Source organism: Cebidichthys violaceus, unplaced genomic scaffold (genome assembly GCF_023349555.1).
Source record: "Cebidichthys violaceus isolate CVI_PGR_0920_01 unplaced genomic scaffold, fCebVio1.0.p SCAF_29, whole genome shotgun sequence".
NCBI lineage: Eukaryota > Metazoa > Chordata > Actinopteri > Perciformes > Stichaeidae > Cebidichthys > Cebidichthys violaceus.
Window position 1 is genome coordinate 2421543 of NW_027176472.1, and position 14298 is coordinate 2435840.

Consider the following 14298-nt stretch of genomic DNA (forward strand, 5'->3'; position numbering starts at 1 on the left):
CTTCTTCTTCTTCTTCTTCTTCTTCTTCTTCTTCTTCTTCTTCTGGTTGCAAAAACAAAGTTGGCTTCGGCCCAAAAAACATGCTTTTATGATATGATGCACATCTGTAACACCTGTCTACACAGAGGTGTTTTAATTATGTAAATGAATGAGTGTGTGTGTGTGTGTGTGTGTGTGTGTGTGTGTGTGTGTGTGTGTGTGTGTGTGTGTGTGTGTGTGTGTCCATCAGTGCTGGGAGTTCGGGATCCCTCTGTGCAGAGAGCTGGCCTTCCAGTACGAGTCGCTGTACGACTACCAGAGTCTCAGCTGGATACGGGTGAGCTTCACGACTCTCCACTTCATTCATGTTCTCATTCATGTTCTCATTCATGTTCTCATTCATGTTCTCATTCATGTCTCTTCTGTCTTTCCTGATGTGATCGAACTCATTGATGAGGAAACGTCTTGATGTCTCCGTCTCTGACTTCTTTCTAACAGTGAAACAAATCTAAAGTCACGCTCTTCTTCCTCCTCCTCATCATCATTCTTTGTGTGTGTGTGTGTGTGTGTGTGTGTGTGTGTGTGTGTGTAGAAAATGGAGGCAGCGTACTACGACAACATCATGGAGCAGCAGCGTCTGGAGCCGGAGTTCTTCAGGGTCGGATTCTACGGCAGGAAGTTCCCCTTCTTCCTCAGAGTGAGATGAACCTTCGTCTGTCAGAAGCTTCTGATCAGTGATTTCCAGAAGTGTGACGTCTGAAGATGTCTTTAATAGAAACAGATGAAAGCCTCACTAACCCTCTGACTAATCTGTTCTGTCTCCAGAACAAAGAGTTTGTCTGTCGCGGCCACGACTACGAAAGGCTAGAGGCCTTCCAGCAAAGGATGCTGGGAGAATTCCCACAAGCCATTGCGATGCAGCACCCCAATCAGCCCGATGAGGCCATCCTGCAGTGTGACGCTCAGTGTATCCTTCAGCTAGAGAGACGTCACGAGGATTATGAAATATGAAGTTATATAGAAGTGTGTGTTTAGGGTCATGAAGGAGCGCCGGTCAGAACCAAACCAGTCTGAGTCTCCATCCATCCAGATGTTTCTTTGACCCTTCTGGGCTCAGACCTCCAGATCTACGCGGTGACTCCGGTTCCCGACAGCGTCGGCGTCCTCCAGATGGACCGAGTCCCCGATCGCATCAAGAGCTTCTACCGGGTCAACAACGTCCGGCGCTTCCGATACGACCGGCCGTTCCACAAAGGACCCAAAGACAGAGACAACGAGTTCAAGGTGAGTGGGACAGTGTTGAGGTGACTTGTGGACAATGTGTCTCTTGTTGTCTTCTTTCAGTGTCGAGGTGACTTGTGGACAGTTTGTCTCTTGTTGTCTTCTCTCAGTGTCGAGGTGACTTGTGGACAGTTTGTCTCTTGTTGTCTTCTCTCAGTGTCGAGGTGACTTGTGGACAGTTTGTCTCCTGTTGTCTTCTCAGTGTTGAGGTGACTTGTGGACAGTTTGTCTCTTGTTGTCTTCTCTCAGTGTCGAGGTGACTTGTGGACAGTTTGTCTCCTGTTGTCTTCTCAGTGTTGAGGTGACTTGTGGACAGTTTGTCTCACTGTTTGTTCCGTTGTGTGTTTCAGAGTCTTTGGATCGAGAGGACGACTCTGATCCTGTCTCACCCTCTTCCTGGTATCTCACGCTGGTTCGAGGTGGAGAAGAGGGAGCTGGTGGGTGAATTTAAAACACACTCTTAGACGGGCTGTTAAACTGGACCTGGTGTTGATTCGATCTTCTTCGTGTGTCGCTCAGGTGGAGGTGAGTCCGTTAGAAAACGCCGTCTCCGTGGTGGAGAACAAGAACCAGGAGCTGCGGACTCTGATCAGTCAGTACCAACACAAGCAGCTTCACGGAAACATCAACCTGCTCAGCATGACGCTCAACGGAGTCATCGACGCCGCCGTCAACGGAGGAATCGCCAGATACCAAGAGGTCAGACAGGAAGTGTGTGAAGGCTCGGTTCAGCTGGTCCAGAACCTCAGAACACAACTCCTGCTTCTACATTCAAAATGTCATTTAAGAGAATTTCAACAGAACATTTTACATTAAAGGAAAACAGAATATGTTTGTGTTTATTAGTGAGGATCAGTCTTACACCATTCAATTATAATGTATATATTTATATACATTAATCTGTGGGCAGCTTATTACAATGTATTATCAGTACAGCAAACACTATAGTACAACACAATACAACACAACACTATACAATACAACACAATACTACACAATACAACACAACACTATACAATACAACACAATACTACACAATACAGCACATTACCACACAATACAACACAATACAACACAATACAACACAGTACAACACAACACAGTACAACACTGTACAACACAACACTGTACAACACTGTACAACACAATACAACACAATACAACACATGAATGCATTACAATAAGTACTAAAAGGTAGTTTGATTAAAGGATGATTGAAGGTGTGTGATCTTGGTAAACAGTTGTTTTGTACTAACATGACGTGTTTTCGTTGGCCAGGCGTTCTTCGATAAGGATTACATCACCAGCCACCCTGAAGACACGGAGAAGATCACACAGCTCAAAGACCTGATGCAGGAGCAGGTGAGACCTCATGGAAACTAAACCACCTGAGCTTTTAGTCTGAGAAAAACCTGCAGGACTCACCAGTAAAATAAGACCAGTTCACTCTAACCGCTGTGCAGAAGTTTAAGCTCCTCCCACAGTGACTTCTCAGACAAAGCTGAACTTTGGACGACTTAAAACCAAAAGTATCAAAAGTACAAAAACGTTTACTGCAAAACTGCAAGTTTGAGTTTGTTTCAGAGAGTTTACAGAAACATATCTTATTGATGACTGTTCTGTAATTCTGCTTTTCTTTGTGTTTTATTTGTTGTTAAAACCTGCAATGGCAAAAAAAAAAAGGGAAAAAAAAATATTAAAATGTTTATGCTTTTATGAATCTTTCACATTTGTCTATTTCCACAGATTCTCAGAAGCATAAATCCAGCAGAAAGATTTAGATTTATTATTTATTTATTTAAAAAATAACGTCTATTTTGAACCATTCTAATTGTCTGTTTCTATGACAGATGTTTTAAATATTTCTCTCTGTTTTACTTCCTTTGTTTTTAAAAGAGTTTATTAAATATGGATTCCTCACATAGAATAATTCTCCCTGATGGAGGAACTAAGGACAGACATAAAAAAAGAGTCTCCAGACCACCAGAAGAACCTCGAGTCCTAAAGAGATCTTTCAGAGAGTCCTCCATCCTTCTGGTCCTCTTCCACAGGTCCACGTCCTCGGAGTCGGTCTGGCGGTCCACGAGAAGCTGGTGCACCCGGAAATGCGTCCCCTGCACAAGAAGCTGATCGATCAGTTCCAGATGATGAGAAGCAGCCTCTGCCATGTGAGTGCAGCTTTATTATTTATCATCATCATCATCATCATCATCATCATTATTATTATTATTGACTGATGTTTGAGCACATCAATGGGGTGAAGGTGGTGAATGTGGTGAATGTGGTGAAAGTGGTGAAGGTGGTGAAGGTGGTGAAGGTGGTGAATGCGGTGAAGGTGGTGAAGGTGGTGAAGGTGGTGAACGTGGTGAAGGTGGTGAAGGTGGTGAAGGTGGTGAATGTGGTGAACGTGGTGAAGGTGGTGAAGGTGGTGAAGGTGGTGAATGCGGTGAAGGTGGTGAAGGTGGTGAAGGTGGTGAAGGTGGTGAAGGTGGTAAATGTGGTGAAGGTGGTGATGATGGTGAAGGTGGTGAATGTGGTGAACGTGGTGAAGGTGGTGAAGGTGGTGAAGGTGGTGAATGTGGTGAACGTGGTGAAGGTGGTGAAGGTGGTGAAGGTGGTGAATGCGGTGAAGGTGGTGAAGGTGGTGAAGGTGGTGAAGGTGGTGAACGTGGTGAAGGTGGTGAAGGTGGTGAAGGTGGTGAATGTGGTGAAGGTGGTGAAGGCGGTGAAGGTGGTGAAGGTGGTGAATGCGGTGAATGCGGTGAAGGCGGTGAAGGCGGTGAAGGCGGTGAAGGCGGTGAATGTGGTGAAGGTGGTGAACGTGGTGAAGGTGGTGAACGTGGTGAAGGTGGTGAAGGTGGTGAAGGTGGTGAACGTGGTGAAGGTGGTGAAGGTGGTGAAGGTGGTGAATGCGGTGAAGGTGGTGAAGGTGGTGAAGGTGGTGAAGGTGGTAAATGTGGTGAAGGTGGTGAAAGTGGTGAAGGTGGTGAAGGTGGTAAATGTGGTGAAGGTGGTGAAGGTGGTGAAGGTGGTGAAGGTGGTGAACGTGGTGAAGGTGGTGAAGGTGGTGAATGTGGTGAACGTGGTGAAGGTGGTGAAGGTGGTGAACGTGGTGAAGGTGGTGAAGGTGGTGAATGTGGTGAATGTGGTGAACGTGGTGAAGGTGGTGAAGGTGGTGAACGTGGTGAAGGTGGTGAAGGTGGTGAATATTCAGAGCAGTGCTTCTATGTGGCGTTTCAGGGTCTTCCTGGTTTAGAGAAGACCGGTTCAGGAGCCAGCAGAGGGATCCTGAACTCCCACGAGAGCTTCAAGCTTCTGCACCGCCACAGGTCAGCAACACACACACACACACACACACACACACACACACACACACACACACACACACACACACACACACAGATAGACACACACACATACACAGATACACACACACAGATAGACACACACACATACACAGATACACACACACAGATAGACACACACACATACACAGATACACACACACACTTCTTGGGTTCTTTTTTGCTTCTATTGTTTTTATTGTGGAGCACTTTGTTTTGAAAGGTTCTTTATGAATTATTACATTTATCCTCATCACTCTATAATCAACACACACATCTTCTTCCTCACCGTCCTCTTCCTCTTCATCACATCACTGATCTCATCTGTTTCTCTCTGATGATCGTTGAGAACTTCTGAATCTGTTTGTTCTACGGAACTCATCACACTTTATGATCGTTTACCATCTCTCTCTCTCTCTCTCTCCTCTCTCTCTCTCCTCTCTCTTTCTTTCTCTCTCTCTCTCTCTCTGTCTCTTTCTCTCTCTCTCTCTCCCTCTCTCTCTCCTCATATCCTCTTGCATGATCTTCTCTTTAATCTCCTGTATCTCTCTCTTTTTCCCAAATGAATCACTTCATGCATGTTGTTGGTTGTTATGTATTTTCGGTTGTATACTCTGCATGGCTCCTCGCTCCGCCCTTTTTTCTCCCTCCTCCCTCCTCCCCTCCCTCCTCCCTCCTTGGTTCCTCTCCTCCCTCCTTGGTCCTCCCCCCTCCCAGCCCCATAGCCGTGTTGACTGCAGTGCGCTCCTCCCCCTCTCTCTCCTCTCATAACTCCAGTGAGACAGGGAACGTTGGCAGCCTGTTGATCCTGTCTGACGGTGTGGTGGTGGAGCATCCGGAGGACTTCTACCGCATGCAGGTCAGAGGAACCCACACAGGAAATAATAGTTTTCTGTGAAGAGGGAAGTTTATTTTGAAATCCATGTAACGAGCATAAATTGTAGGAAAACGCACAAAAAATGCGTAAAATACGAACTGTTTTATGTTCTTTAAATATCAGCCTTTCATTAATTTCTTCAGATCTGAACTGTATTTTTGTGTGGTTTTAATAAAAGTAGTATTATTTTCTTTCTGTCCGCAGGCGAGCCCCTCCTCCTCCAGCCTTAGCTCCACCCACTCGGCGCCCTCTCAGATGATAAACTCCGCCCCCTCCACCATCAGAGGTGAGCCGCTCAGATTCAGTGAGACGTGCGGATCTTTCTTTTATACTTTGTTTTAACCTCTTTAATCTCTCTAATCTGTCGTCAGTCGGCTCTCCGTCTCTGCCGGACAAATACCGACACAACAGAGAGATGCTGATGCTGCTGCCGCCGCACCGGGAGAGGCCGAGCAGCGCCATGTACACCAACATCAGTGAGAACGGGCAGGTACGGAGGACCAGAGAGCTTCATGACGCTTCTGACTTTAACTCTAGGCTCTAACTTCTCTCTGTGGCGATGAATCATGGAGTATGTAGGTCTCGTTCTTCTCTCTAGTGTCCACCAGGGGGCGACTCCTCTGGTTGTATAGAAGTCTAGTCTAAAATGACTCTACTTCTCTCTTGATTTATTCCCTCAGTAAACATTGTAAACATGAGTTTATGGTCTCAATCTCTAGTTTACAGTCTTAGACTGTTTATAAGAAGTGGACATAGTCATGGTGACGTCTCTCATTGGTTTGTGGACGTTTTGAAGCCTTGAGTTCGGCGCCATTTTGGATTACGGCCGTCGCCATGTTGTTTTTTTGCAACCAGTAAACAGGAAGTGACCATATCTGGACTGAGGAGGAGTGCCGTAGAGACGGCGTATACGTCTCTGGTCAATCACCTGTCAATCACAGTAAGCTCCACCCCTAAATCATCCCCTGCTTTATGGTCTGTTTGACTCTAAATGGAGCATAATGTACTAAATGAACATCATGCTGTATTGAAGAAGACTGTAAACTAGAGATTGAGACCATAAACTCATGTTTACAATGTTTACTGAGGGAATAAATCAAGAGAGAAGTAGAGTCATTTTAGACTAGACTTCTATACAACCAGAGGAGTCGCCCCCTGGTGGACACTAGAGAGAATGCAGCTCATGAAGCTTTGACTCCTCCCTTCAGAACTGGAGGTTGTTTCCTGACTTTGCCTGAGGGAATCACAGGTGAATGTTTGTCTTTGTCTTCAGCCAACCAGCTTCCAGCGAGCGTTGTTCCATCAGGTGATTGGTCCATGTAAACCCTGCAGTGACCCCAACCTGTCTGTGGCTGAGAAAGGTGAGTCACACACTCATTCTGACTTATGGTACATAGTGAGGAACATGATGTGAGATGTGTAAAGTCTGTTTATCTTCGTCTCCCCTTTCCTCCTCTTCTTTCCTGCCTTCTCTCCTCTTCCTCTAACCTATGCTCTCCTCCTCGCTACTCCCCATTCCTCCCTTCTTCTCTCCTGTCATCTCCTCCTTACTTCAACCTTCTTCCCTTTCCTTTCTTCTCCTCCTCAAACTCTCCTATTCTCTCTATCCCTCCTCCCTCTATCCTCTCTCCCCTCCCCTCCTCCCTCTATCCTCTCTATCTCTATCCCTCCTCCCTCTATCCTCTCTCCCCTCCCCTCCTCCCTCTATCCTCTCTATCTCTATCCCTCCTCCCTCTATCCTCTCTCCCCTCCCCTCCTCCCTCTATCCTCTCTATCTCTATCCCTCCTCCCTCTATCCTCTCTCCCCCTCCTCCCCCTCCAGTCCTCACCACTCCCAGTAGTTGGAGTTTGGACAGTGGGACCAGAGAAGCCCTCCCCTTCCTGTCTGCTCATGTGGGCGGAGTCATGGCGCCTCCTGTTCCTCCACGCAACCTCCCTCACGGTACGACGTTCACTGTGTTAGATGTTGTGTGTGTGTGTGTGTGTGTGTGTGTGTGTGTGTGTCTATGTATGTGTGTGTGTGTGTGTGTGTGTGTGTGTCTATGTGTGTGTGTGTGTGTGTGTGTGTGTGTGTGTGTGTGTGTGTGTGTGTCTATGTGTGTGTATGTGTGTGTGTGTGTGTGTGTGTGTGTGTGTGTGTGTGTGTGTCTATGTATGTGTGTATATGTGTGTGTGTGTGTGTGTGTGTGTGTGTCTATGTATGTGTGTGTGTGTGTGTGTGTGTGTGTGTGTATGTGTGTGTGTGAACCTTGGCTCAGATAAATGAACTGTTCTCTTCCAGAGAGTCGATTCCTCAGAGGACAGAAGAAGAACTGAACCTTTAAGTTTGAATCAAACTGACTTTTAGAAACACCTCCCCGCCTGCACACACTCCTCACCTCCTCTCTGCTCACTCCTCCTCCTCCTCCTCCTCCTCCTCCTCCTCTTCTTCTTCTTCTCTGGTCTGAGGTGTCTCCTGCTGTGTCTCCTCCTGTAGGACAACTCCTGTCGATGCACTTTGATGCTTTCCACCACCAGGTCAGCGACCTCCCTCCAGCTCTCCCTGCGCGCTCCTTAAGAAAGGTACCCTCCTCTTCCTCCTCGTCTTCCTCCTCCTCTTCCTCCTCTTCCTCTTCCTTCTCCTCCTCGTCCTCTTCCTCCTCTTCCTCTTCTTCCTCCTCCTCTTCCTCCTCCTCCTCCTCCTCCTCCTCTTCCTTGTCATCTTCCTCCTCGTCATCTTCCTCCTCCTTCTCTTCCTCCTTCTCTCCTTCTTCCTCCTCGTCCTCCTCGTCGTCCTCTTCTTCCTCCTCCTCGTCCTCTTCCTCCGCCTCCTCCTGCTCTTCCTCCTCCTCCTCTTCCTCGTCCTCTTTCCCCTCCTCTTCCTCTTCCTCCTCCTCGTCCTCCTCCTCCTCTTCCCCCTTTTCCTCCTCTTCCTCTTCCTCCTCGTCGTCCTCTTCCTCCTCCTCCTCCTCCTCCTCCTCTCCTCACTCCTGCTGTCTGTCTGCACTCCTAAAGAAGCCCAAATTCATTTTAAGTTAGTTTGTAAATGATTTTCTGAGATTAAAGATTAAAGCAACAGGAAGCAGCAGAGCGGAGCTGCTTCCATTAGTGGTTTCTCCTACCTTCCTCTTCGTCTGATTCACTGTTCTCTCCTCCTGAACTTCTTTCTCACTTCCCTGTTTGTCAGTTTGATTCTTAAACACAAGACAGAGATTCAACGTGTTCAGTTCATCTTCTTCATCTTCTTCATCTTCTTCTGGAAACACTGTGAGGCTTCATGTTCTGAGTCTGAACGTCAGATAATAAAACATAATGATAACACAGGTCACAGGAGGCTTCTTATAGTAAATCCAGTGATTATTAGTGGGATCATAAAACTCACACTTCAGATCAGAATCTTATCAGAGGAGACATTATTCATATTAGTCTTTATTCAGGCTCTTTATAATCTATAAGCTGCTTCGTGTCTCGCTGTCTGTCCTTCATAATCATCAGCTCATCACATTACAATATTAATATTCATAATATTAATAATAAACCTCTCTCTCTCCAGTCTCCGCTGCACCCTATACCTGCCTCGCCCACCAGTCCACAGTCCATCCTGGATGGCAGTAGCTCCACCCTGTCGGGCAGCGCCAGCTCCGGAGTCTCCTCCCTCGGCGAGAGCAACTTCGGCGGCGCCTCCTCCTCCGACCCCCCCGCCGCAGACCCCCTGGAGTCCGCCCCCGGCGGCCGGGCCTGGACCGCCGACCAGGAGGACCCGGACTCTCCTTACCAGCCCGTCAGGTACAGCGTCTCCGAGCCCGAGGTCCTGGACGGAGTCAAACCCGCGCCCTGCCGCAGCCACTCCGCCCCGGGAGGCGTCGTCGTCGCCCAGGCGGGGGTTCAAATCCAGCCCCAACACCTGTACTACCACCACCACCAGCACCACTTCCACCCGCACTACCTCCCCCACCACCCGCCTCTCTACAGCCTCCACGAGCCTCCTCCGGCCCTGCCCCCCAAACCCTACCTCAGAGACCTCAGGGAGGGCTGCATCCCAGAGGAGGACCCCCTGAACAACCAGCCCGCCGCCCCCCCCGCGCCGCGGCCGATGCCGCGCAAGATCTCCCAGCCCATCATCGCGGCGACCAAGGAGGAGCAGGCCAAAGTGGCGTGGGAGCACGGCGTCAGCGAGGAGTGAGGAACTCTTTCCAGAGGAGAGGAAGAAGGAAAGGAAAGGAAGGAAAGGAAAGGAGAACTAAAGCTGAGAGAAACAAACCAAACCAGTCAGAGAGAGAAGGTCTAACCTCTGGAGTTCAACATCTGGAAACGTGTTTCCTGTGATGCTGCATCTTTGTACACGAGCACATCGAGCCGATGATTTGTTTCGGTTAAATCTAAGAATTAATATTTCTTCATCGTCGCGATGACGTCCGTATTTCTAAATCCCGAGACGTCAAGTCTAGATTTCATTGATTACGTGATTTAAAAACTTTATCGATCAGGAGGTTTAAAGATTTAAAGAGTAGGAATCAAACCGTGTCGTTTGCAAAACACACAAGAATTATAATTTATTAAAACGAGACGCTGCATGAAGACAGAAAGGAAATATAATCGTGACGACTTGACCGACCAATCAAAATCCTCCTCCAGGTTATTAAACAGCAGGAACAAGTTGTTTCTATATGTTCCAACAGAAGCATCGCAGTGTGTAGATACGTATGTAACACAATATATAGAAGTATATCATTCATTTATATTTAATCGAAGGCGAGAACGTAGAAATATGCAAGACGAGCCGCCGGCTGCTCCAGGATTTAAAGTTCCATTCCACCAATTCAGAAGTTGTGATGCTAAAAAAATAAATAAATAAATAAAAAGGCAATTATTTTATGTGAGGAGGTGTCAGACGGGGGGGAATCCATTTATAGAGAAACTATAATAAATATACACTTCTTTTCTATTTTTTAATGAAAGTGATGACTGTACATTTTTTTACAGTGTTTTGTACACACGTCCGTCCACTGAAGGTCAAAGTTCAAACTCACTGAAGTCTCTTTAGTTCAGATTTGATCTCACGACGTTTACTGACTCCGATCAGCTGCTGCTTCACGACCAGAGAAGAAGAGGATTCAAAGGAAACTCTCAATATCTCATTTTGTTTCCCGCGTCGTGTGACGAGGCGTGAAGACGCTGACGTTCGATTGACAGCGGATGTGACGTCGTGGCGACGGCTGGATTCCATTCGGCTTCTGGGTCCCGTTGGCCTCGGTTCCAATCCGAATAAGGACTTAAGCAGCTGATCGGACTGAACAAACTGAGATAGTCGTTTAATTAATGTTGTTCTGCAGACGTTTGAAACTCAAAGAGCTTAAAGAGCATTGAGGATCAAAATCAATAAACGTGTTGATTTTGATTATAAAATGTTACAATAAAGAAAATCACATTTACAGTAAAAAAAAAAAGAAGAAATGCCTCCAAAGAAAACGGGGCGTTTTATTTTTCCTCCATAATCTTAGTTACCACACTTCCTGTTTCGTCTCGTTTCCTGCCGCTTGTTCCCTTCACCTTAAAGAAAGGTGCTTCCTTCAGCTGAGGACGGAGAGGGAGGGAGGAGCTAAGTGGAACACAGCCATCGTTAGGACACCTGTGACTCTCTGATCTAACTTCCACTCTAGATTATTAGAGGAAAATGTTCCCTGTGGAGAAGAAGCACAGGAGCTTTTATTGTGAAGGGTTGGCTGCAGCAGGTGAGTGTTTAAATATTGAAACGTGTGATGGGAGACGCTCTGGTTTATCGGTGTGAGACTTCATCACTTTGTGGCCTTTTTTACACTGACTTTACGTCCGGTAGAAAGTCTTCAGTGTGACTCCACACATGAGAGCAGGTTTGAAGTTCTGAATCATGTTTCATGTTCCTCACTTTAAACTGAAACGAGTCGCTTCAGGGAAATAAACTCCCAACAGAGAACGAAATATATTTAACACCCACGATCATCGTCTGTCACCTCAGGAGCAAACAAATCATAGACAGATTATAGTTTATGTTCCGGTTAAAAACATCTTTTTTTAATTATTATTAACGCGCGACAGGAAGTAGAAGCAGGTGAGATGAAAGGAAAATGAAACGCAGTGCAGCTGAGGACCAATGTTACGATCAGCCGAATCATGTTTTATTTATTTATAATAATGCGTTGTGATCCTCAGTGTTCACAGAGTTCACTGTGTTTAACGAGCAATTTGTGAATAATTGTCCTCATAAGAATATAATTATTATCGAGCCGACGGTGTTAAACGCGTTCAAATATAAACGTTTATTCATTCAGTGTCCAGTTTATTAGGTACAGCGAGTACAACGCTCATCAAGACACGAAGGCTATTATATTCATATATGTTGTTATTTAAACTGATATGCATGGAGGGGTGGACAAAATAATAGAAACACCTGTCGGTTCGTCGTGCTTCAAAAATGATCATTAAAAAAACAAAACAACCACTGAACATTATAAGCTTGATGATGGGAGGAGGAGTCACAGGAGGAGGAGTCACAGGAGGAGGAGTCACGGGAGGGGGAGTCACGGGAGGGGGAGTCACAGGAGGAGGAGTCATGGTGTGCCTAATTAAACGGTGGTTAATCAATCCTCACTTGATGGCTGAGAGATCGTTCACACGTCTATGAAAATAATAAGAAACTATGCAACGCCCGCTATGATGGGAGGAGTCCGGTTTGAATTATTTTGACTTTTTAATTCCTTTAAGCATTGAAGTTGTCGTTCCTGCACTACATGCATGTTTCAGAGCAGGGACATGCTACATGCTACATGCTACATGCTACGAGGCGGTATTAAAGTGACAGAAGCCGAGTGTAAGTAGACGTCAGGGAGGAAGGTGAGGAGCACCGCTTCAACGTCAGCGGTGAGCACGTCATCACGCTAACACCACTGAACACACACGTGTGTGTGTGTGTGTGTGTGTGTGTGTGTGTGTGTGTGTGTGTGTGTGTGTGTGTTTGTACTTCTGGGTTTTCTGTAAATGCTGGAATGGATCAGAGGAGGAAGAGGAGGAGGAGGAGGGTTGATTTCTGTATCTCTTCTGATCAATAAGGGGAAACCTTGTAAACATGTAGATTGTGATCGTCTCTACTTGTACTTTCTGATGTGAAACGGTTTTTAAACTTAGACAACACAAGTTCCTTTTGTCTAATTGTTCAGATTATGTCAGGGCAGCTGAGGGAGGTTTATTATTTTATGAGTTCCGCATCAATGACGACTGTAAGATACAGTGAGTTACTCCGATGGCGTTCCTTTGTAAAATGATGCTAATAGGTATTTCTTGTATATACAAATCTTTGTTGTGTTAGCATGGGTATAAACTGTGACGTGTATAACAGTAGATGTAAATACTCACGTTTTTAGTTTTTTTTCCTACTCACTAAAAAAAAAAAAACCTGCTGTGTTGTGGATTCATGATTAATGACAAACATTAAACGATATTGTTTTATTGACTCAGATGTGATTCAGCGTGTCTTCATTTCACATGTTGACTGTGGATCCAGTTCAGCTGTGAACACATGCAGGCTGTGATGGAAGAAGAACACTGTAGTACGACGTAATATACTGCGACGTAATATACTACGACGTAATATACTACGACGTAATATACTACGACATAATATACTACGACGTAATATACTACGACATAATATACTACGACATAATATACTATGACATACGTATGTCAACGTACTATAGTTCAACAATTCAATTACTTTTTTCGACATACTATACTATGACGTTTTCTGACTTTTTACAGCATGCTATACTATGACTTTTTTTCAACATACTATACTATGACTTTTTTTCAACATACTATACTATGACTTTTTTCAAAATATTATACTATGACTTTTTTCAAAATATTATACTATGACTTTTTTCAAAATATTATACTATGACTTTTTTCGAAATGCTATACTATGACTTTTTACAACATGCTATACTATGACTTTTTACAACATGCTATACTATGACTTTTTTCAACATACTATACTATGACTTTTTTCGACACGCTATACTATGACTTTTTTCAACATACTATACTATGACTTTTTTCAACATACTATACTATGACTTTTTTCAACATGCTATACTATGACTTTTTTCAACATACTATACTATGACTTTTTTCAACATACTATACTATGACTTTTTTCAACATACTATACTATGACTTTTTTCAACATACTATACTATGACTTTTTTCGACATACTATACTATGACTTTTTACAACATACTATACTATGACTTTTTTCGACACGCTATACTATGACTTTTTTCGACATGCTATACTATGACTTTTTTCAACATACTATACTATGACTTTTTTCAAAATATTATACTATGACTTTTTTCGAAATGCTATACTATGACTTTTTACAACATACTACACTATGACTTTTTCAACATACTATACTATGACTTTTTCAACATACTATACTATGACTTTTTTCGACATGCTATACTATGACTTTTTTCGACACGCTATACTATGACTTTTTTCGACATGCTATACTATGACTTTTTTCAACATACTATACTATGACTTTTTTCGACATGCTATACTATGACTTTTTCGACACGCTATACTATGACTTTTTTCGACACGCTATACTATGACTTTTTTCAACATACTATACTATGACTTTTTCGACACGCTATACTATGACTTTTTTCGACATGCTATACTATGACTTTTTTTTGACATACTATACTATGACTTTTTTTCAAAATATTATACTATGACTTTTTTTGGAAATGCTATACTATGACTTTTTTTGGAAATGCTATACTATGACT

The 14298-nt window shown here is 44.5% G+C and overlaps 1 protein-coding gene across 4 annotated transcripts in view; it reads left to right on the forward strand.

Annotated features, from left to right (window-relative positions):
- LOC137880604 (dedicator of cytokinesis protein 3-like) overlaps positions 1–12950 on the forward strand; it is a 32770-nt gene extending 19820 nt beyond the window's left edge. For 3 of the 4 annotated variants that reach the window (XM_068722039.1, XM_068722041.1, XM_068722042.1), the window contains 16 exons: positions 230–316; positions 572–676; positions 805–946; positions 1097–1263; positions 1611–1697; positions 1780–1959; positions 2539–2622; positions 3312–3428; positions 4480–4589; positions 5382–5463; positions 5686–5767; positions 5853–5971; positions 6755–6842; positions 7304–7423; positions 7958–8043; positions 9014–12950. In XM_068722039.1, coding sequence (XP_068578140.1) covers positions 230–316; positions 572–676; positions 805–946; positions 1097–1263; positions 1611–1697; positions 1780–1959; positions 2539–2622; positions 3312–3428; positions 4480–4589; positions 5382–5463; positions 5686–5767; positions 5853–5971; positions 6755–6842; positions 7304–7423; positions 7958–8043; positions 9014–9643 — 2286 coding nt within the window. In that variant the 3' untranslated portion in view covers positions 9644–12950. The remainder of the gene's footprint in view (positions 1–229; positions 317–571; positions 677–804; positions 947–1096; positions 1264–1610; positions 1698–1779; positions 1960–2538; positions 2623–3311; positions 3429–4479; positions 4590–5381; positions 5464–5685; positions 5768–5852; positions 5972–6754; positions 6843–7303; positions 7424–7957; positions 8044–9013) is intronic. The other variant, XM_068722040.1, reaches the window with a different exon arrangement.
- The last annotated feature ends 1348 nt before the right edge of the window (positions 12951–14298 follow it).